The sequence below is a fragment of the Marmota flaviventris genome, chromosome 9 (assembly GCF_047511675.1).
Source record: "Marmota flaviventris isolate mMarFla1 chromosome 9, mMarFla1.hap1, whole genome shotgun sequence".
Classification (NCBI taxonomy): Eukaryota; Metazoa; Chordata; class Mammalia; order Rodentia; family Sciuridae; genus Marmota; species Marmota flaviventris.
The window spans coordinates 93,466,936-93,492,182 of NC_092506.1; the positions used below are offsets into that span (position 1 = coordinate 93,466,936).

At 34.5% G+C, this 25,247-nt stretch overlaps 1 protein-coding gene across 2 annotated transcripts in view; it reads right to left on the bottom strand.

The window, feature by feature from the left end:
* Nucleotides 1-25,247, bottom strand: part of Npat (nuclear protein, coactivator of histone transcription) — a 50,621-nt gene that overhangs the window by 22,481 nt on the left and 2,893 nt on the right. For both annotated transcript variants that reach the window (XM_071616671.1, XM_027930730.2), the window contains exons 2-8: nt 10,732-10,850; nt 6,400-6,460; nt 5,429-5,501; nt 3,800-3,840; nt 2,843-3,067; nt 1,589-1,670; nt 540-627 (exon numbers count right to left, since the gene is read on the bottom strand). In XM_071616671.1, coding sequence (XP_071472772.1) covers nt 540-627; nt 1,589-1,670; nt 2,843-3,067; nt 3,800-3,840; nt 5,429-5,501; nt 6,400-6,460; nt 10,732-10,850 — 689 coding nt within the window. The remainder of the gene's footprint in view (nt 1-539; nt 628-1,588; nt 1,671-2,842; nt 3,068-3,799; nt 3,841-5,428; nt 5,502-6,399; nt 6,461-10,731; nt 10,851-25,247) is intronic.

Genomic DNA, 25,247 nt, shown 5'->3' on the forward strand with positions numbered 1-25,247 from the left:
TTCTCTCTCCCTTTCCCTCCCACCTCTCATCCCTGTTAAATGTTAATCTTCTTCTCATGCTCTTCGTCCCTACTCTGATCTTAGTTACTCTCCTTATATCAAAGAAGACATTTGGCATTTGTTTTTTAGGGATTGGCTAGCTTCACTTAGCATAATCTGCTCTAATGCCATCCATTTCCCTGCAAATCCTATGATTTTGTCATTTTTTAATGCAGAGTAATACTCCATTGTGAAATACTGTATTTTAATTTATTTTTTTGTAGATGGACACAATACCTTACAATACCTTTATTTTTATGTGGTGCTGAGGATCGAACCTGGTGCCTCACACATGCAAGGCACGTGCTCTACCACTGAACCACAACCCCAGCCCCTGAAATACTGTATTTTATACTCATGGATACTATGTGTATGTTCATACATAGGCATATATACTCATACACATATTTGCATATATCTCTTTATACACATTTGTATACACATCAGAATTTTTAAATTCAGGAATAATTCAAGATGCGAAAATTGGGAAGATCACTTACTTTTTCTACTGCAAATGCATTTGGATCCTGGAAATTCCGTATCGTTGAATGAGGCCCTGACAAAGTGACACTTTTCCTTTGAGATTCACTGCAACACATTTTAAAAGCTTGTCTTTTAACTACTGTGTCTGACAGGTTTAATAATTATATGAATAGACATAAATTTTAAGATCATCATGGTAGAACACATTTTCTCTCTTTATATAGAAACAAAAAGCAGCAAAGTATAAAGGGCATTATCACACTTAAACTCAGAAGAAATAAATTTTGAGGCCTTGCTTCACCATTTACTATCTACACAATCTTAAGCATGAAATAAGCTCTTATCCTCTCACCCACTTTATACTGAAGTTAAGACCAACTACATTATTGGATTTACAGAAAAATGAAATGAAGTAAATTATGTGTGTAGACTTCATTTAAAAAAAGCCAAGTTTTCTCTCTTAGAAATAGTTATTATTTTATGTGGTTAAGTGAGAGAGCTTATAGTAAATAAGCCTAGCAATAAAGGAAGCTTGTGATAAAGTAAATCTTGAATTAGAGATAACAAGAAAAATACCCATTGATGGGCAGGTGAGAAACCGGGGTGGGGGGTGGGGGGGTCTTCTCTCTTTTTTTCTGAAATATTCTTCAAAGAGACACAGGCTAGGCAATAAAGAACTTTTCTTGAAACTTGTACCTGAAAAGATTCCATTAACTGACTTAAAGTTCTATGTTTGTAGATAAACATATTGCATTGTTTATATTCATCTAAAAAAGCACTTGTTTCAAAAAAAATCTGAGATAACATCAACTATAAGACATATCATTATTTAACATACCACTACCAAAAAACAAAACAAAAAAACTCCAATGAAACAATAATATGGCACTGATTAAAGGATGCAACTTAAGTTCAATAAATTTAGAATGTGAGAAAAGGCAACATGTTTTAGAACGGATATAGTAGTACCCAGTCCCAAGAACTTAATAGTCTTGCTACTTCATACACAATAGAAATATCTTGCTGTAATTCTTTGTTTCGATATACGCTTCATAAAAGTATTTACCTTTTACGTCTACCAGGAGACATTAAACTGGCATGAGTTTTCCTTTCCTGAGGGCCAGGAATGATGTTTAGAGCCTCTCCAGCTGTATTTAAACAACAAAACAAAACAAACAAAAACCCCAATAAGCTAGGGAGACTAAACTTTTCTAAACCTGAAATGGGATAAGAAACATTAAATATTGATTTTTATTTCATATTAAATTCTGTAAACCTCGTCCTTATGCCTTAAGGTTCTACAGTAAAATACAAAGTACAATATAATCACAACAAAAAACACTGCAGAACAAAAAAGTGTGAAGTATAAACAAAGTGTTCTGAGTATAGAAAAGGATTTGGAGAAAAGATAGAAATGAGGAAGATCTTAATGGATGGTAAAAAACTTTAGTTGCACAGAAGACTACTGGACTGGGAACTGAGAGAACTGACCTTGAAATTCTAATTCCAACTACATTATAAACTTACTTCTTCCTTCCTGCTATCATGCACTTTCACTATATAACAAGCACACAACAAGCAAGGTATACCAAATGATTTCTAAGTTTATTTCTAGCTCTTGAGATTCAGCCAAGATGAACTGGGGTTGTGGCTCAGTGGTGGAATGCTCATCTGGCATGTGTGAGGCACTGGGTTTGATCCTCAGCACCACATAAAAAAACAAATAAATAAATAAAGGTTTGTGTCCATCAACAACTTAAAAAAAAAAAAAAAAGATTTAGCTGAGAACATGAAAGGTTTTTAACACAGACAAAGAGGGGAGCTAGAAAGATATTTCTTATTCCAGGAGGGCCAACTGCCATAAATAAAGGTTAGGAGTTGATTAAATACAATATTTATTCTGTTTTAAATAAAAATACAAGAGTCTTTTCTATTAATGCCTAAAATTAGGATTAGAAGAGAACTGAAGGTTGGCTTCTGTTAAAGTTTAGGAAGAACCCAGGACTAAAATGATTCCTATATTTTTAAAAAAAAATTTAGTTGTTGATGGACATTTATTTACTTCTATGTGGTGCTGAGAAATCAAATCTAGTGCCTCACACATCCTAGGCAACTGCTCTACCACTGAGTCACAACCCCAGCCCCTAGATTTTATATGCTTATTTTGTAGCAAAGTCACGTAAAGTCTATTCCACTTCTAGTCTCTCATCTTTTTATTTGACCATAATTCTGTACTATGAGTATAGAGACATTAGTAGACCATCTCATTGATTAACAACTTAATTAACAACAAAATTAAGAGAACAAAATTTAAACTTACTAGTTACAGTATCTTGTGACTGTGAATGGTTGACCACTACAAAATTTGACCTCATTGGAGTTGAAATTTGGCTAGCTGGTCTAACAGCTTGTGTAGCTGTCAAGGGAGAAGTGGTAAATTGTCCTGAAACATACGGTAAAGTCAGTAACTCTGAACTGACGGGAGCTGTTTGAGAGGCAAGCCTTCTCTGTCGTTTGATTTCTGCAATTCCATTTCTTGTTCGGGCTGAAACACACGAGCATTAAAAAAAATTAATGTTAGTAATTCTGGAATTTTAAAAGTCAAAATGACCTATATATACTATATAACATGTAAAATGTACAGATTCAAAGATGGCCCTTAAACATATGAAGTACATTAATTTCTTAAGAAACAAAAAAATAAACATTTATACTTTATAAATCCCAAAGTACATTTGTTCTGCAAAAACTCATCCTCACAAATTAAGAAATTCAAAATTATAGAATGAGAATAAAAAAATGCTACTACTACCTGGGAGTCAATGGAAAAATGCAGGAATTTTTCCTTTGAAATACACACACACACACACACACACACACACACACACACACATTGATAAAGTACTTCCTAATATGAATGATAACCCTACCCTACTTGGGAGCATGGGAGGAATAGATGAATTCTAGATAGGGTAGAAGGGGTAGGGGGAAGGGAGGGGGGCATGGAGTTATAAATGATGGTGGAATATGATGAGCAATATTATGCAAAGTACATGTACGAAGACACGAATTGGTATGAATATACTTTGTATACAACCAGAGATATGAAAAATTGTGCTCTATATGTGTAATAAGAATTGTAATGCATTCCGCTGTCATATATAAATTAAAAAACAAACAAACATATACTTAGCACATATGTACTGTTAATTAAAACATTCATTAGATAGATGGTGTTTGAAGTAATGCTGAATGCTGTTTAAAGTTTTATACTAACCTCTCTGATTGGCAGCAAATCCTGGGGAACTTTGCATGCTCCTAACAAATAAAACAAAGTGGTTATTCACTAAAAATTTTTGTTGCTCAGATATACTCTGGTTTAGTTATAGTCAGACCTGAAGCTAATTGTGATAGATGTCTCTCAGACAAAAAACAAACAAACAAACAAACAAAACCCCCAACCCCCCCCAAAACCTAACAATTAAAAAAATATATATTTTTAGTTATAGACGAACACAATATCTTTAAAATTTTATTTATTTATTTTTTTATGTGGTGCTGAGGATCGAACCCAGTGCCTCCTGTGCTAAGTGATCACTCTACCACTGGGCCACAACCCCAGCCTGGTTTAACAAATTTTTTGAGTAAGCAACTCTGATTTGCTTTGGGAGAAAGACAGTGACATATAAATACATTCGCACAACAGATTATTCAATTCAACATGCATCAGAATGCTTTGATATTAAGAGTACAGTTTGACAAAATTTTAGGAACTCTATATTATTTAAGTAAGCTATATTCAAAGTATATTATTATTTAAATTATAGTTCACAATTATAGGGATGCTTTCCCAAGAAGAAATTCTGATTTCACATACATTAATACTTCAAAATTCCAAAATTTATGTCAAAGGATATCTTGCTTCTAATAAGTTTATGACTTAAGGATTTATTTTACTTCTAAAGGAGAAAAACATAGGAAAACTCACAGTACAAGCTAATCCATTTACTATGAATCGTAGTTACTCCACCCATGTATTTGGTAAGCAGTCACAAACACTACAGAAATTGCATCAGATAAGACTCCATCCACAAGAGCCATAAAACTTTAGATACAATTGTGAATGTCTTTGAAGATAATTTGTAGAAAAGATGAGCCAGGAAAAGTAAATAGATAAGATCATCAAATAAGATATAATCCAGAGTTAGGATGAAAGCATTTGGAGCTATTTTCCAAGTTGAAGCTAATAAAGAAAATCAGGACTCTGCTGAAGTTAGATGGGGTTTTTACTTTTAACTCTATGAAAGAGGGTAATAGACTATGACTTTTCACAACCAATTGTCAAAATAACAGATATTACAAAATTGATACCAGTAGGGCTGGCATCTTTCCAAGGACAATGAATCTAGCATTTCCAGGCTGTGAACACTATACAGAATACACTGTATACATAATCCCATAAGAAAATTCTAAAGGTAAAAGAGTCTAGATGTAGCATTATTCATCAGGCTTGTTTCTTTACAAGGGAAGAACCAAACTGGACATTTAATATATTAATTCTCTGAATATGTTATGAAGAGTGTTTTCTTAAGGAATTGACAATGGACTGGAATTAGGAGACTTATATTCTAGCCCAAGATCTGTCTCTAAATTGCTACAAAAACTTGAGACACTGTCTTCAAAGTTCTATATAACTCAATTTCTTCATCTGCAAACATTTTATTAAAAGTCCACAATTTATTTCAAATTATTCCATCTAAAGACAAAGAAATATCAATAATCTCTAAATAATTTCAAAATTAGGTAAATGTTATAAGTGTATCATACACGTCTTAAAGAATTTTAAAACTCAAAATATGTTTGTATTCCAAACATATCATGATGCACACTTTAATAAGCTTAGTACCTGATCTGGGAAAGTGTGTGGTCTAACTTCTTCCACAAAGATGACATTATTGCTGGGACATCATTTGATGTTTCTAAAACAAAAGGGAAATAAACCAAGTTGGAGAAAATTCATCATTCAATTTGAACAAAGAACACAAACAAAAAAACCTCTCTCAACTATTGACATGATGTTGGGAACTGAGAAAATAAACCTGTTTGTAAAATGGTCTGAACAAAGGTATAGTGAGGCTGCCTTGTTTTTTTAAGTCTTTGACTATGAAACACAATATGAGTAGAAGTGGAAATTTATGTAAACTCAGCCACATCCTTTGGATAATTATTCTTTTATCATTTTGAATTAAAAGATGACAAACCATTTTTGATCTTCCCTCTATCTGATTTCATCTGACATTCAAAAGTGAGTTAAAACAATTTACTTTATGACAAATAATTATCATAAAGGTTATGCTCATTCTTTGTGACTGTGGAAATATAATTCTCTATTTCCTTATGCTTAAAAATAGGCCTCAAAAATACGTTTTAGGGTTCAAGACTAAATGAGATAAACCATGAAAGCATCTAGTACAATACTTACTGACAGTAGTTATTATATTTCTTTTGTGTTATCACTTTATGATAATTAATTCCTTAATAATTATTTGTTAATGTTGTAAGTTATGGAAATAATTAATATTAGAGAATAAACAATCAGAACTTTCTTCTAACTTATTAATTTAGGCAAGTATTAGTTTTATGACTTTTTTAAATGATTAAGTTTGAGCTATATTTGTTAACATTCAGAATTTTGAAATTTATGAAGTACTCCATATAAACAAATAAATTAGATGTTCACCAATAAAATTTATCTCATCACAATTGAGAAAAGTTTTCAAGATTTTTTTTTACAGAAATATCTTTAAAAAATTATTTCTAATTAATCAATAAATACTGTATACATCAATATAAAAATCCCTGAACCCGAGTTCTTACCTTTTGCTTTCATAGCTACATATTCATTCAAAATTGTTGTCAAGTTTTTTCCAAATAAGGACTGAAAAAAAAAGAAACATTACCAAAATAATTTACTACCAATTAATTTCTCACTCTGATTTCATCATTCAAAAGTTAATAAAAGATCCATATTGCAAAAGAGCTGATGATGAAAGGCTAAAAAGGACATCATCAAAAATGAAAAAAACCACTCAAGTTATGGGTTTGATGAAATCTTCTGAAAATAAAGAATCTTGCCTATTTCAATAGGACATTGTGACTATGTATTTCTTTAGCTAAGACAGTCCTAGGACAGAAAAGCAGGTTTTAGGTGGGAGGAGAGATTCAATCAAACAACTGCTTAAAAATTGTCAGATTGGGGCTGGGGTTGTGGCTCAGTAGTGGAGCGCTCGCCTAGTATGTGCAGGGCCCTGGGTTCCATCCTCAGCACCACAAAAATAAATAAACAAATAAATAAAAACTGTCAAGCGTGGTGGTGCATGACTGTAATATCAGAAGATTAGGGAGGCTGAGACAGGAGGATGTCAAGTTCAAGAAGAGCCCCCAAACCTTAGCAAAACCGTGTCTCGACATTAAAAACAAGACGGTGGTGGGGACTGGGAATGTAGCCTAGTGACAGAGTGCCCCTGGATTCAATCCTCATTGCCACAAAACAAAACAATAGGGATCTAATCCTAATCTGCTGTGGCTACATATTATCCTAAAAGCCATGTGAACCTACAGTAGAACAAATGAAAAAATTGAGTGTGTAAGAGATAATTTTCCTAAGAATCAGTATATTCTTCTTTTTTTTTTTTTTTTAGGTGTAGATGGACACAACACAATAGCTTTTATTTATTTTTTTAATGTGGTCCTGAGGATCGAACCCCGGCCCTGCCCGTGCTAGACAAGCACTCTACCGCTGAGCCACAATCCCACCCAGAATCAGTATATTCTTGTCCTCAATATCATTAGCCCACTTATTTATTCATGATCCCCCCCCCCACTGGTTCCCACTATGACCACAGCAGGCTTCTATAACTTCAAGTTTGAGATTATAGGGAAGAACAAGGATTTTTGAGCTCACAGTTTTTGTTTCAAATTCAACACTTACTATATGTGGGACAAATAAATCTAAAGATATTTTAGAGTTCCCATAATAGCCTTTAATCAGCATATTATTATTTTAAGATCTTATATAAGCATTGGACTTCAATCAATACTAAGAAATAACAGTTTAAATTACTATTAACTACCCTACACATTTTTTTCAGATTTTTTTTTTGAGTTTTTCCACTGATGTCTTTTTCCTGTTTCAAGATCCAATCTAGGATGCCAGGTTGCATTTAGATATCACTCCTTAGATTCCTCTTATCTGTGCAGTTCTCAGTCTTTCTTTGCTTTTCTTAATCTTGCTTTTGAAATGGTAGTCCTCCAAGTTGTCTTTTTCAGAATTGTTTGGGCTTTTCTCATCCCTTTCCATGGAAAATTTAAAATGTAATATGTTTCAATATACAAATTGCATGTGGGAATTCTGACTATGATAAATCTATAAATCAAATTGGGATAATTAAATTCTTAATGATACTATCTCAATCTGTGAACATAGTATCATTTTCCTTTTATTTATATCTTAGGTTTCTTTCACGCAGCTCTTTGTATTGGAACATACTTAAAATAAATTATTTATTGTTTATACAAAATTCAATTTTATTTTTGTATTAATTTTTTCCACTTTTTAATTGGTGCGCTATAGTTGTACATATTGATTGGATTTATTGTTATGTATTCATACACACACACAATATAGCAACATAATTTGGCCAATATAACTCTACAGCACTTCCCCCCTCCCCTTCCCTGCTTTCCATCCCTTGGTCCCTTTCCTCTACTGATCTCCCCTAGATTTTTAGGAGATCCACCTCTACCTTCTTTTCTTTTATCCACTCTGGCTTCTACATATGAAAGAAAACAAGATCCTTGACCTTCTGAGTTTGACTTATTCCACTTAACATGACAGTCTCTACTTCCATTCATTTTCCTAGCATGACTTCACTTTTCTTTATGGTCAAATCAAATCCCATAGTGTATATATTACCACACTTTCTTTATCCATTCATTGATAAAGAATAGATAGATTGATAGATATCTACACTGGTTCCCTAGTTTTGTTATTGTGAATTGTGTTGCTATAAACATGGGTATGTACACAGTACTGTAGGAAGATGACTTTAATTCTTTGGGATAAACACCAAGGAGTGGTATAGCTAGCTAGTTATATGGTGGTTCCATGCCTAGTTTTTTGAGGAACCTCACCACTGGTTTCCATAGTGGTTGTACCGATTAACAATTCCAGGCTGGGGTTGTAACTCAGTGCTAGAACGCTCACCTAGCACACGTGAGGCACTGGGTTCAATCCTCAGAACCATAAATAAAATAAAGATATTGACTGTGTCCATCTTAAACTAAAAACAAAACAAAAAGAGTAGATCTCAAGTATTTAAAAAAAAAAATCCATCAATAACATAAGTATTTCTTTTTCTCCCTCCTCTCCAGTGTTTATAATTGTTTGTATTCTTGATGAATGCCATTCTAACTGGAGTGAAATGAGATCTCAGTGTAGTTTTGATTTGCATTCCTTAATTGCTAATGATGTTGGACTTTTTAAAAATTTATTTCTTGGCCCTTAGTATTTCTTTTTTTAAACATTTTGTAGTTGTAGATGGACACAATGCCTATATTTTATTTGTTTTCATTTTTATATGGTGTTGGGGATCAAACTCAGTGTCTCACACATAATAGGCAAGTGCTCTACCACTGAGCCACAACCCCAGGCTCGGTATTTCCTATTTTGAGAAGTGTCTATTTAATTCATTTGCCCATTTCTTTTTTAAAAATATTTATTTTCTTTAGTTCTAGGTGTACACAATATCTTTATATTACTTTTTTATGTGGTGCTGAGGATTGAACCCAGTGCCTCATGCGTGCCAGGCAAGCACTCTACCCCCGAGCCACAACCCTAGCCCCACATTTGTCCATTTCTTAACTGGGTTATTTAATTTTTTGGTGTAAAGATTTTTTTATCTCTTTATATATTCTAGATATTAATCCTCTGTCAGAAGAGTACCTAGCCAAGATTTTCTCCCATTCTGTAGGTTCTCTCTTCACATTCATAATTATTTTGTTATGCAGAAGCTTTTTAATTTGATGTCATCCCATTTAATTACTCTTGGCATTATTTCCTGTGCTTTCTAGACCTACTGAGAAAGTGGCTCATGCAGTTTTTTTTAAAAAAATATTTTTTAATTGTAGATGAACTCAATATCTTTATTTATTTTTATGTGGTGCTGAGGATCAAACCCAGTGCCTCACATGTGCAGGGCAGGCACTCTACCACTGAGCTACAGCCCCAGAACCCGTTCATGCAGTTTTATCATACAGATTTGTTAGATTATCAAAGCATTTTGTTTATTTATTGCTAGTATAAATGGTTATTTAGAAAGATTTCAAATCTCTATTTTTTACTGCATATATGTAGAAATACCATGGACTTTTATATATATTTTGTATCCCATTACCTTGATAGATTGCTTTTATTTTTTTGGTGTGCTGGGGATTGAATCCAGTGCCTTGTGCATGTGAGGCAAACACTCTACTGCCTGAGCTATATCCTCAGCCCCAGACAGACTGCAATTTTTGTAGATTCTTTTAGGTTTCCTACACAGAAAATTATGTCTCTAAGGAGTATAAAACAGAAGGAAAAATGCCACATGAAATAACATAGTTCTAGAATTTATCCATTCTAATGATAAATGGTGCTCTGTTGGTATAGTAATATTTACAAAACATCAAGATACCAAAATACCTGTTTATATTTGTCTAAAGTAAGCTGACAGATAAATAAGCCAACACCAATAAAAATAAGCTGAGAAAAACAGCAGTGAAACTAATCAGATATAAGAGTGTCATTCTGAACTGATTCTCAAAGGCGAAGATGTAATTCCTTGAACACGTTAGCATAAATGTGTAAAAAGAACAGTTGAACTTTTCTGGTTCTTATCAGTCCCAGATCAATATAAACTATTTAATTTCTGCCAATTCTCACTTTGCTGATTTTTAAATCTTTCAAAAATTGAGACAGGTGTCTCACTATGTTGCCTAGGCTGGCCATGAACTCCTGAGCTCCAATGATCTTCCTGCAGCAACCTCCCCAGTAGCTGGGACTATATTTGTGTGTCATGGCACCTGACTTTGAAGAGCTGAAAGACTGTGTTTATTGTCTCTCATGTTGGTCAAGGAAGAAATATTTCCATTAAGGAACAAGTAACTCACCAGTAAGCAGGCTGGGATAAAACCTTCATCTGTACAGTGTTCTGCATATTCTTTTAAATTTGAACTTTCCAAAATAAAGGTCTGGCAGGTAGAAGTGAGGTTTTCTTGTTGTAAGTAACCTAAATAAAAAAATAAAACTTTAGGTACTTTCAATACATTCTATACTTTTGGTAAAAATGCTATTATTGAAAACACCAGAGTAAGTACCAATACATAAAAGGAGTGAGGTAGAATGTGCTGGTATTCTGCAGACTTGCCTGGAAACACTATGTTGTGCTATAATACAAAGTGTAGCTGATAGACCATATTGGTAGTTTTTTTTTTTTTAAATATTTATTTATTTTTTTTTAGTTTTTTGGCAGACACAACATCTTTGTTTGTATGTGGTGCTGAGGATCCAACCCGGGCCTTACGCATGCCAGGCGAGCACGCTACCGCTTAAGCCACATCCCCAGCCCCTGGTAGCTTTTTTTATAGGAACAATTTTAGCTAAGCTTGTAAAATGAGGTGCCTGACAAAGTGTAATTACTTCACAGTTAGGAATCTAGGAAATCCAATGCAGAAATTTTAAATAAGTTCTTCTACTTTATAACACCTAGGCCAGGAGATGATATACAATTCACTTGCTATATTATAAAAACACCTACATTCTGTCAAAATTGCTTAAGTATGTTTCACTCTCTGCCTAGTGATTTAACTGAAAAAGCAAACAGAAGACTTATCTACTCTTCATGAAAGATCAGACAGAAAATCCTTAAACTTTTTTTAATATTTATTTTTTTAGTTGTAGGTGGACATAATATCTTTATTTAATTTTTCCGTGGTGCTGAGGTTTGAACCCAGTGCCTCATGTGTGTTAGGTAAACGAGCACTCTACCACTGAGCCACAACCCCAGCCCCAACTTTTAATTTATACATTTTGGGACTGAAAGCCTCACAAGTTACAAGATCTGTAACACATAAAGGCTAAGAGTTGTCAAGTGCTGGGCTGTATTTTTAATATACATGTATTTTTAATAAACATGGCCCCAAAACACACACGGACACCCCCTTAGGAACAATGGAAGTTATCTGTTCCCAACATTTAAGAAAATCAATGTCTAATAAAAAGTTAATAACAGCTAAACTATGGAAACAATCTAGGTGCCCTTCAGCAGATGAATGGATAAAAAAATGTCATCTTTTACTTTTTGTCAAAACTATTTAACTATATGCTTCACTCTCTGCCTAATGATATCCAATGGAATATTACTCAGCCTTAAAGAATAATGAAATTATGGCATTTGCCAGTAAATGGATGGAGCTAGAGAATATCATGCTAAGCAAAATAAGCCAATCCCCCCAAACTAAAGGCTGAATGTTTTCTGATATGCAGATGCTAATTCACAAAAAGGGGTGTGTGTAGGTGGGGCTAGGGAAGAATAAAGGTACTTTAGAGTAGAGAGAAGGAAGTAAAGGGAGGGGAGGGAGTATGGAGGTAAGAAGGATAGTAGAAGAAATCGGACATTAATAATTAATACCCTAGGTGCATATATCTTTACATGACTGGTATGATTCTACATCATGTACAATCAGAAGAATGAAAACTTACATAAATAAGCAAATTTAAAAAAAAAGCAGTTAATAAAAACAGCAGCCAAGGAAGCCCAGATATGGGACTTAAGACATTGAGTCATTTTCAAATAGTTTCAGAAACCATGCTTAGGAAATTTGAGAATACTATCTTATCGAACAGTAAATATCAATGAAGAAATATACATTGTAAAAAAGAATGAAATAGGGGCTGGGGATGTAGCTCAGTTGGTAGAGTGCTTGCCTCACATGTGAAAGGTCCCGGGTTTGATCCCCAGCACCACACAAAACAAACAAACAAAAACACTTATCTGGAGTTGAAAAGTATAACAAATGAAAAATACATGAGAAGAGGCACAACAGCAGATTTTAGAATATGTAAGAAACAAAATGCTTATGCATAAATTAATTGCAATTATCTGGTCTATGGAATGAAAATAAAAAAAAGAATGATGAAAACTGTATAGAGTCTCAGAGACCTGTGGGACACCATAAAGTGTACCAATATAAGCATATTAATAATTTCAGAATGAGAGAAGTGACAGAAAGTGTAAAAAGAATATTTGAAGAAATAACTTCCCAAATATGAGGAAAAACAATCTCCACATAAAGGATGCTCAACAAATTCCAAATAAGATAACTTCAAAGAAATCTCTACCTAGACAAATAAAGTATGAACATAAAAAGAAAGAAAATCTTGAAAGAATACAGTATGACTTTTCACATACAAGGTATCCTAATATGATTAACAGTTGATTTTTAACAGTTGAGTTTTCATCAGAAACCACATAGGCGATAGATAGTGAGATGATATTTAAAAGCATGATAGAAAAAAACTGAAGAATTCTCTATCCAGGCTGGGTATGGTGGCACAAATATGTAATCAGCGAGCTGGGACTTTTGGTTTCATTGTTTGTTTTGTACTTCCTGATGAGCCTGTGTATTCTTCATTTCTCAATCACATTACTTGCTCATAATGTCATGTCAGAGCTCTCACTCTACGAGCTCCTACTCGTAGTAGGAACATGTTGGGTTGTTAAAAGTCACTAGGACTTCTGCTACTTGAAGACTCCCATGACAGGATAATCTGGTAGTGAACTGCAATTAGACTTAGTTTGTGCCAGACACAGACAAAGCTCACCAATGCAGGCACATTGTATAATCAATCATCCAATTACCCCCAACTCTTTGGCTTCTACAAAAGGAAATTAACTAGACGAGAGTTCAATGTTATTGAATGTTTCTCTGCTTTGTAGGCATTCCAACAGTTCTCCATTCTTGGTTTTCTCCTCCTACCACCTGTGGGCTTTACCTCCTCTAAAACACCTACTGTCCTTTTTGCAATGTTAGTCCAAAACTCCCTCCCTGTGAGGGATGGGGTCTGTTACTGTGGTTATTACTAATGTCTTCGACCATCAGCCAAAATAAACAGAGGCTAAACCAGCCTTCTCCTTTTTGGGTTTAATTAGACTACAAAAACAGGATCTAGGTAACTAAAATGCTATTGAACAGACAGTCCCTCACAGATAGGGCTGTATGGGTTCTTTTTTGGTTTTATGAGTAGGGAGACTAAATATCACAGGGAAAGACAGAATTTCCAAAAAGCAGAGGAAAACATCCAGGAGTTCCTTTGGATTCAGAGGATACAGCCCTTGGAAGGGAACAAAACTAAAGTGGAGAGAGGTATACTCCAAAATGTATCCCCAAATTGGTTAACAGGCTCTAGGTCCTGCTCATAGCAACTCAAAAGAAATGGAGTAAGCTCAACATAGGGGTCAGAGATAATCTGGCCACAAAGGTCAATTGTAGGATTTCTATAGGAATGCATGGGAAATATCAAAACACAAGATTCTTAATTCGCAAGAGGGATGCCTGAGGCAGAATTTAGGGTTCTGATTCCAGGACCTAAAACTCTTCTCTTTTTCAAAAGAGCCTACATGGTAGGGACCACCTCTGTTCCATAAGACTCTGCTCAGCAATATCCATTATCACTAGGAACTCTTTGGCCCTCACATTCTGAGGGACAAAGAGTCATTTTCTATTGTAATACCCCCAAGCTCCAACATAATTTAGGGGATTTAAAACAATAGCCCCTGGGGCTGGAGCTATAGTTCAGTACTGGTATAGTGCCCGCCTCCAACAAGTGAGGCACTGGATTTGATCCTCAGTACCACATGAAAATAAATAAATAAAGATATTATGTCCATCTACAACTAAATATACGAAGCCCCTAAACAGAACCCAAATATTGTGATACCATCTTGCATATAGACCTCATCTGCAGGAAATAAAACAAGTTGTCAGCAGTACCCCATGTCCAAGCCTTCATAGCCTTATATCAAAATCTAATCCTATGCAAAAACAAGACCTCATAAGGAGCCTACAAGGTAAACATTCCAAACCCAGATATTTAGATGACTCATTGTTAAACCATTCTCATGTCTCTCAAGGGGAACATCAACAACCCCTCAATATTGCCCACCAGAGGAAACAGTTCACCAACCCTTCTCCATACATCCTGACCCACAACATACTTACAGTGGTGTCTTCACACTGCTTCAACTTCATGGTGGGCCTCTGCCCTGTAACATTTGTGTCCAACACCCAGTTCTTTTTGGTAACCCCAATTCTTTTCTGGTTACTTTCTCTGTTCAGCCTTTCCTGACCTTCTATTCACCTCACATTCTTGGTGACTACAGAAAAAAATATCTTGAGGTAATTGATTAGCTTTTAGCTAGAACACACTCCAGTAAATACCAAAGATCTCCTGATTGGAACTCAGATGCTATAGCCCTTTGGACTAAGATTGAGGCTTTCATTCTTGGTCTTTGGGGGATAAAACTCATTAACTCGAAATTAGAAGATTTTTTAAGATGGATAACACCCTTGTAGAAATTAAAGGCCAGTACCCATTAGGGTAAAGATCTCTATCTCTTCCTCTTACTATCTCATCTTTATCTCCGGACTAACAAAACTTCATGGAACCTCATATAAGGCTCAATGTGGTGGGAACTCTAAAACATAACTAAGGTACCCTCCATCTCTGGGTCAAAATGCTCTATTTAATACCCTTTGCCTCCCATGCTCAAAATGGCAGTTTTCCTCATTCCTCAGCTGCCTGCCTGATAAACTCACCCTCCAAGGCTTGTGTCTGGAATGCAAGCTGGGTAAGAAACTGCACCAGATTTGACACCAAATTACCTCTAAATCCAAGCTACTGTGGAATATAAATGGCTGTTTTACAAGTTTTTCTTTTTCTTGAGAACCTTTTCCTGAGGTCCACCCTCTCCCTGGATATCATGGGCTCCCACATTCTTTAAATATCCGGACTGACTGTAATCTAATCCAAAGTACACTCCTCTGATAGATATTACATGTGTTCCTTTACCAGAATAATCATATTTATTTTAACACCCCTGCCCCCAACTCATGGTTTTTCTGGAAAATCTATCTCTGGTTTCCTATGCAACTAAATTAATTTTGTTTTGATTTTGTTTTATTCAACCAGAGCCCCTCTCCCTTTTGTTCTTACTATTTTTACTCAAAGCCCAACTAATCAAGGATTAACTCTCAAATACACTGGGAAAGGAAAGAGATAACAGTGGTAATGGTTGACACAGATCTACCTCATGGTTGGAAAAGTGGCCAACTAAACATCCCCAACTGTATAGGCTTCCCCTGGGTCTATGTCCTCAATCTACTGCTCATTGCCACACAAAGACATTTGTGACAGACAAATTTTGGTTTCTAAAATTCTAAATATGGTGTTCACTTGGTTTAATGGATGGCTTTAACATTTTTATCCCCTCCGGATAGGTGCCAAATACCTGGTCTATGCAAACTCTAACAAGAGAACTTGTCTTTATTGCTCTCACTATGAGAGACACTTTCTTTTCTGTTTCTTGGTCATCTAGCCCACTGGTGATTTTTTCCCTAATTCTTTATAAAAGAAATTTCCATTTATAAGGGTCTCTACCTGTATTGATGAGCTCTTAAAAGAGGAAAACATATTTAACTATGAATAACCAGCCCTACCATTAATACTTTGGCTTTCACTTGCCTAATATTTCCTCAGTGATGTTTAAATTAATTTCTCTGTTTCTGAGATGCAATTTTTAAGTATAGATTTAAGACTGAAGACTGTTTAGGACTATAGTCATCATATCAACAAATAAGTTTTTAAAAGTAACTTGGCAAATGGTACATCTAGATGAAAGCTATAAAATCTGTTCTGTCTGTATTTTTATGTATGTTTGTGTGTATCTGTGTATTATGTGGTACCAAATTGGCTTAAAAATAAATGATTGCAACACACACACACACACACACAAAAATGCTCATAACTTTAAAATAAAGTTGGTTTTAACATAATATTAATTATAATCCCCAAGGCAACAACTAAAAGAACTTAAAAAAAATAAGGAATTAAAATAGTAAATTGAAAGTACTTATTTGATACCAAACAGGCCTTAATAAAGGAATAAAATAACAAAGACATAGGTCACAGACAACAAATAGCAAAATGGCTGACATAATCATCCCTTATCAGTAATTATAATAAATTTTTAAAAAATATTTATTCTTTAGCTTTAGGTGGACACAACATCTTTACTTCATTTTTACTTTACCCAGTGCTTCATGCATGCCAGTCAAGCACGCTACCACTTGAGCCATATCCCCAGCCCACAATAAATTTTAAATTTAAACACTTCAACCAAGAGATTGCCGGGCACAAGAGCAAATGCCTATAATCCCAGTGTTTTGGGAGACAGGAGAATTTCAAGTTTGACAGCAGCCTCAGAACATGGCAAGGTCCTAAGCAACTTAGCAAGACTCTGTCTCAAAAAATAAAAAGGGTTGGGGATTTAGTTCAGTGGTCAAAGTCCCTGGGTTCAATCCCAAGAAGAAAGAACAAAAAAGCAGAAATTGACAAAATGGATGAAAAACATGATCTAACTTTATATGCTGCGGATAACATATACTTTAGATGCAATAACACATAGGTTCAAAGTAAAAAGATGGAGATCTAGAGATATAGCTCAGTGGTAGAGCATATGGGTAGCATGCATAAAGCTTTGTGTTCAATCCCAAGCACTGGAGTGGGGGAATATACCATCTAGACAGTAACCAAATAAGAACTGGATAAATTATGTTAATATCAAAGAGTAAATCAAGACAAATACTATTACTAAGACAATGATAAATGGGTCAATCCATCAAAAAATTACAATTGCAAACACACATGTACTTAACAGGACACCCCCCCCCCCACACACACACACATACACACAAAGCATAAAGCAAGAATTGACAAAAGTGGTAGGAGAAAGACACAATTAAACAATACAAGTTGGAGATTTCACTATAGCATGCTTTTAATAGTAATTAGAAATAGGCAGAAGATCAGCAAGGAAAGAGAACAACACTGTAAATTAACCAGACCTCATAAACATATATAGAACACTTAATAATAACACAAAACACCTCTTTTCTCATGTGCACATGCAACATCCAGGATGGACCACATATTAGGACTATCTCTTTGTCCTAATTTAAAAAGTCATACAGAATATGCTCTCTGACCACAATGGAATAAAATTAGAAACCAATTATCAAAATTCACAAATATGTAGAAAGTAAACAATATCCTTCTAATAAAAAGGTCAGAGAAGAAATGAAAAGGGAAGTGCAAAATATATTGAGATAAAAGAAAAACACAATGTACCAAAACTTAGACATGCAGTGGGTGGTAGAAAATTTATAAATGTAAGCATCTGTATGAAAAAAGATGAAAAATACTAATAAGCTAATCTTATACCTTAGTAAATTAGAAAAACAGCAAACTAAACCCATAGCAAGCAGAAGGAAGGAAATAGGAAATACTAGAGTAGAAATAAATGGATGTAAGAAAAACAGAAAAAAAAGTCAATGAACTTAAAAGCTGGTTATGTGAAACTAAAAAAAAATTTAAAAATTTTTAGCTAGATTCACACAAAAAAAGAGAGACAACTCAAATTACTAAGATCAGGAATGTAAAAGGGGAATATAGGGGGAATATAGACATATACTACATTTTGGAAATAAATAAGATTGCAAAGGAATATTATAAAATTGTATGCCAACGCTTTAGACAATATAGGTGAAATGGATAATTCCTAGAAATACATAACCTACTGACACTTAATCAAAAAGCAGAAAATCTGAACAGATCTATAACAAGAATTTGTAATAAAGAAAACGCTCACAAAACCCAGAAACAAATGACCTTGTTGGTGAATTCTATGAAACACTAAAACAGGAATTAAAATTAATCCTTCACAAATTTAACTAAGTTATTCCTCCAATATATGCAGAAAAACAATTTGACAAAATTTAACACCCTTTCATGATAAAACAGTAGGAATAGAATGAAATTTCCTCAACTTGATAGAGGAATCTATGAAAAACTCACACCTAACATATTCAATGGTAAAGAACCAAAACTTGGGCTGGGGTTGTGGCTTAGTGGTAGAGTACTCGCCTAGCATGTATGAGGCACTAGGTTTGATTCTTATAAATAAAGGTCCATGAACAACTAATTAAAAAAAAAAAAGAATCCTAAGTTTTCCTGTAAGATCAGGGACAAGACAATGAAGTCCACTCTAGATATTTATATACAACATTATATTGGAAGTTCTAGCTATTTAGGATAAATAGTAAAGAAATTGAAATTAAAAAAAAAATCTTGGGCTGGGGATGTGGCTCAAGCGGTAGTGCGCTCGCCTGGAATGCTTGCGGCCCGGGTTCGATCCTCAGCACCACCTACAAACAAAGATGTTGTGCCCACTGATAACTAAAAAAAAAAAAATCTTGATTTGAAAAGACAAAGTCAAGCTATCCCTATCTGCAGACGACCCGATTTTTTTTTTTTTTGCTATAGAGGATTGAACTCAGGGGCACTTAATCACTGAGCCACACCCCCAGCCCTATTTTGTATTTTATTTAGAGATAGGGTCTCACTGAGTTGCTTAGTGTTTCGCCATTGCTGAAGCTGGCTTTGAACTCCCAATCCTCCTGTCTCCACCTCCCAAGCCACTGGGATTACAGGTGTGCGCCCCCTGATGTTTTATGTGGAAAAATCCTAAAGAACCAGCACAATTAGAGATGACAACTTCAATCAAGTTGTAGTATACAAAATGAATATATATAAAAAAAAAAACTATATTTCTGTATGCTTGCAATGAACAATAAATCAAAGAATTTAATTTATTATAGCATCAAAAAGTATACGAGCCTTAGCAGTAAACTGAACAAAAGGAGTATAAGACTTGTATACTAAAGATTAAAAAACACTGAAAGCAATTAAAGAAGCCCCAAATCAAAGGATATGTTAATGGATTGTAAAACTTAATAGTGTTAAAAAGTCAATACTTGCAAAATTAATCTATACATCCAACATAATTCATATTGAAACTTCAAATCCCTTTTGTACAGAAATGGACAAGTTGATCCTAAAATACACTAGGAAATACAAGGGACCCAAATAATACTGTAAACTAGCAAAAAGGTGAAGCACTCAGTTACCTGTATCAAAACTTACTACAAAATTACACTGGTCAAGATAATGTGGTAATAGTATAAGAATAGACATATAGTTAATAGAACAGAATTGAGAATTCAGACATAAATGATCAATTGATTTTTAAAAAGGGTGCCAAGATATTAGGGGAAAAAATAAATAGAAGTTAACAACTGGCACCAGAACAATTATATATCCATATGCAAAAGAATGAATTTGAACCTTTACCTTATCCCTTATTCAAAATTTAACTCAAAATGAACCAAAGAGCTAAACATAAAACCTAAAACTCTTAAGAAAAAAAAGGTAAAAGTTCTGTAACTTGTATTGGGCAACGATTTCCCAATCATTTTAGTTGTTGTTTACATACAACTAAAACACAGCAACAAAAGGAAAAAAAATCTTATAATTTAAAACTTCTGCTTCCAAGAATTTTATCAAGAAAGTGAAAAGACAACTGATAAAAAGGAAGAAAGTATTAGCAGATTATATTATCATATTATCTAACAAGTGACTAGAAACCAAATATATGGTGAACTGACAGGACAATGATAAAAAGATAATTTAATTAAGAAGTGGACAAAAGATTTGAATAAGGATCTTTCTCCAAAGATACATGAATTGTGAATAAGCACATGAAAAGATACGCAATTGTTAGTGGGAAAACAAAATCAAAACCACAACCAGAGTTATCAATTTATATACACTAGGACAAAGTACTAGCACCTGTAACAACAGAGCAATCTTGAAAACATGCCAAGAGATAGATGTCAGACACAAATAGCCACATATTACATTTCACTTAGATGCACTGTCCAGAAACAACAAATCCAAATATATATATATATATATATATATATATATATATATATATATATATATATATATACACACACATACACAGAAAGCAGGTTAGTGTTTGCCAGAGAATAACAAAAGGCAAAAGGGGGAAATTAGGAGTGACTATTAGCAGTGTGGGGTTTCTTTTTGGAGTTATGCAAATGTTTTGAAATTAGTGGTGATTATTGTTTTCCATTTTGTTTAAAGTGAATTATATATCCAAATGAAAAATAGAATTCTAAATTCTTAATATGCTGTATGAAGCTTTACTTCCTAATTTCCTCTTTGGCCTTATATAAGTCTTGCTGTCCCATCTCTTTCAGACACACACACACACAAACACACACATATTTTATTTTATTTTTGGTACAGGGGATTGAACTAACCAGGGAGCACATCCCCAGCCCTTTTTGAAATATTTTATTTAGAGATAGAGCCTAAGTTGCTTTAGGGCCTTCCTAGGTTGCTGAATCTGGCTTTGAACTTGTGATCCTCCTGAGCCTCTGGGATTATAGGCTGTGCAACCATGTCCAGCCAAATTGATCTTTTTAATACATGATCATTCTTTACCTGAAGAAACCTATATTTCAGATACCACTACGTTAGCATTTCCATCATTGAAGATCACAATGCAGATATGAAATTACATGAATTAAAGATAACTGGTATTTTTCATTCTTTTTATTTGTGAAACTATGACTAGCTATGGTTGGCAAATATTGTACTTGTCTTTGTAGGAAACTTTTTTCAGTGTTGTTATAAAAGTCAACACATTTTTATTAGCTACTAAAGAAAATATTTCTAAGGTTTCTTTCAACTTTAAAGAAGGGTTATGGCTCAGTGGTACAGCACTTGTCTAATGTGTATGAAGCACTGGGTTTGATCTCACTCAGCACTACATAAAAAAGTTATTGTGAAAAAAAAATTATCAGGTTCTGTTCTCTTCACCTGAAACTATATTTTTAATCTTGTCATAGTTGTAAAAAAAAAAAAAAAAAAAAACCTAATAAGATGGCCTACAAACTCATTACACATGAGGGTTTTAAAAAGGAAAGGGCAAAGAAAAGGCATCCCATTTTAGGCACTGCCCTAACTGACTTGAGACTCAACTCACCACTTTCTACTTGTAGTTGATGAATCAGATTTTCCTCTAACTAATGCTATAAGGAGAAACAAATATACAAATAAAAGCCTGAAGACAATGTGCTTCGGAGCATGAAACCTGAAGAAACATTTATTTCAGGTATGATTACTTTAATACACCCATGGTTGAAGATCACAAGGCAGATGTAAAATTACATAAATTAAATAAAAATTTTGGGGCTGGGGCTGAGGCTCAGCAGTAGTGCACTTGCCTGGCATGTATGAAGCACTGGGTTTGGTTCTCAGCACCGCACATAAATAAATAAAATAAAGGTCTATCAACAACTAAAGGAGAAAAAAACCCCCACAAATTGGTATTTTTTCCTTTTTGTGAAACGATAGTCAGGTGTAGTTGGTACTTTCCTTTTGATTTTTGAAATATAGTCAGTTGTGAATGGCATTCTGCCAGGTATATTATTTGGACTAAATGAGTCAGTTGCTACTAGAATTTCATGAACATAGAAATTTAAAGTATCTACAAACCACTGGAATCACCCTGGAATTAGGGCAGTTGGAACATTCTCTTCATGTTTCAAGATTTAGATTGAAAATGCCAAATAAACAGTTTTTTCCCCCCATGGTGGAAAGTTCCAAAAGCACTTATCACCCCAGATGTATCTGGTTACTTACTACATCCAACAGGTGGTAGTATAAAATCTAATTAAATAAATTTTCTTTCCCCAAGACTAGGCATTCTCAAAGAGTGATATCACCCTAATGGGGTGAAAACTGATTCTGGGGGGGGAAGGAATAAGAAAAATTTTGTTTTTATGCATAAATCATATTTATAAAATGTATGAACAGATATACAATATAGTCATAACATTAAAACTTCATGTGGGGAGGGGGAATTGTTGAAAAAAGTCTAATAATATTAATCCTTATGGGCTGTTATAGTGAAACAGTTTGAGAAACAAATCCTATACAGAACACAGTGATATAGTTAGCCATATTTACAGGAAAACATGGTCACTTGACCAGTAAATGTTGGGAAAAGAATAATCACAGATCAGATAATTCATGGTATATCATAAGACAGTACAAGCCTGTATAACACACACTTGAGAAAAAGCTGCTAAAAGGCTAGATTACTACTTCTCTCTCTTTTTTTTTTTTGGTGCTGGGATTGAACTCAGGGCCTTGGGCTTTCGAGCCAAGTATTCTACCAACTGAGCTATACCCCCAGCCCCTATCTTCTCTTTTTTTAAAAAAAATATTTATTTATTTATGTATCTTTAGTGTTAGGTGGATATATTAGTTTGTTTTTATGTGGTCTTCTCTTAATAACACGCCCAACTATCAGCAACCTCAAGCTCCCATTTTAGATTATATGTGATATATTTTATTTTTGTTCTACAGGTTCCAAAATAATTCAGGAAATAGTTGAAATTCATAGTTATTACACTTAAATGACCAGTTTATGTGCCTAAAGTATGCTTATTTATCAAGTAACTGATTGCAACCAATTCTCAAACAGGTGATGGAAAGAAAAATATTAACTGTATCAAGGGATTTAAGGAATCGAAATGCCAAGAGTTGGACTTCTTCCTATTTGTAAAGAGGGAAAGATAAAAAGAGAGGAGTCCAAAGGAAAAAATAGTAAAGCCATATATGTAAAAATATCTCCTTCACATACTATAATAATTCCCCAGGGAAATTGGTGGTTTTATGTTCTTGAAAATGTAAATGATTCTCAAGACTTAATAGTGCCTTGTACTACTAGATCTGCAAAAAAGAGAGACAGGTCTTAATCTATAAATGTTATGATCCATAAAAAGCCAGAAGTTACATACACAAGGAAGTGTAATGCACGGGCTGGGATTGTGGCTCAGCAGTAGAGAGCGCTTGCCCAGCGCCTGTGAGGCCCTGGGTTCGATCCTCAGCACCACATAAAAGTGCAATGCAAAGCAAAAGCAACAAGAAAATAGGGCTGAATTACTTTATGAGAAGATAAGGGTTAGGGAAATTATTACCAGGCTTGGGGGAAAACTATGCAATGCTTCAAAGAAGAGGTGAATCCTGAAGGGTGAAGGGTCCTGAATACGATGATATGAAGTGTATATGCAGAGCTTATTTTGGGAAAAGGCCCAGTTTGGATGCACCACAAAGTATATGAAAAGGAACAGTTAGTTGGAGATACAACCAAAAAAATAGTTAAGGACCATGAAAAACTGTAAATGTCAGTTATGAGTACAGGTATTATTTTGTAGACAAAGGGGAATATCATACTCACAGTTGCACTTCTGTAAATGCTTATCAAATATCTTTTATGTTTTTGTGATATAAAGGTGAATAGAACGAGTGGCTCTTGATCTGTTGGGGGTGTGCCTGTTCTTGTCCTGCATGCCCTCAAATCCATTCTTCATTCTTCTGTATGACAGGAAGCCTATTCCATACTGGCAAGGTTTCCCAGGCTCATGTCAGCTAGCTTTGGCTGGCTTTGCTAAATGGGAAGCGCTAATGTAAGACCAGAGGACAGGAGGAAGAGGCTGTGTATTTTGCTCCCATTTTATCACTGCCTCAATAGAATCTCCTCTATCACTAGTGCCCTCTTACAAATAAAAGTCTATCTTCCATCTTCTACAGTTGCCTCTGGTTTGCTTTCTCTCTCCTTGTCCTCTTGATTAGTGTATGGCTTCCTGCTATGGTAACCTCTGAGTAGCCTTGAGTGAGCTGTTTGGCTTCTTAGTTCTTCTATCACCAGTGTAGCCAATTCCCTCATTAGATACTTCTATGTTAAATACACTGACTCCTTTTACTTCTGATTAGATGCTGACCCATATAGAAAGTAACAAACCCATTTGGGAAACTGAAGAAAATTCAGGACCCTTCATCTATAAAAATGCCGGATGCATATAAACTTTTACAGATAGTTTTGGAGGCTCACAGAACTTCAGAAGCTTGTTCATTAATCCAAGATTAAGAATACTGAAACTGGGGCTCAGTGTTAGAGCTTTCCTTGCATGTGTAAAGCACAGGGTTCGATCCTCAGCACATTATATATATAAAAAAAGGTATTGTGTCCACCTACAACTTATATATATAATATATATATGTAAATATATATATAAATACTGAGATGGACAAAAAGTAAGTTTCAGTATAGAGAAGGATGATGCTGACAGTTGCAGAGCATAGTAAATGTACTTAATACCACAGAACTGCATACTTAAAATAGCAAAAATGGTAGACTTACCAAAAAAAAAAAAATCACAGCTACAATAAGACCTTTAGGCAGAAAGCACTAACTGTAATTGTTGGGAGAGATTTCAGAGATCATGTTTGAACTGAATCTTTTTTTTTTTTTGGGGGGGGGGGGAATAAGGATTAAACCCAGGAATGCTTACCACCAAGCCACATCCCCAGCCCTTTTTTATGTTTTATTTTGAGGCAGGGTCTCACG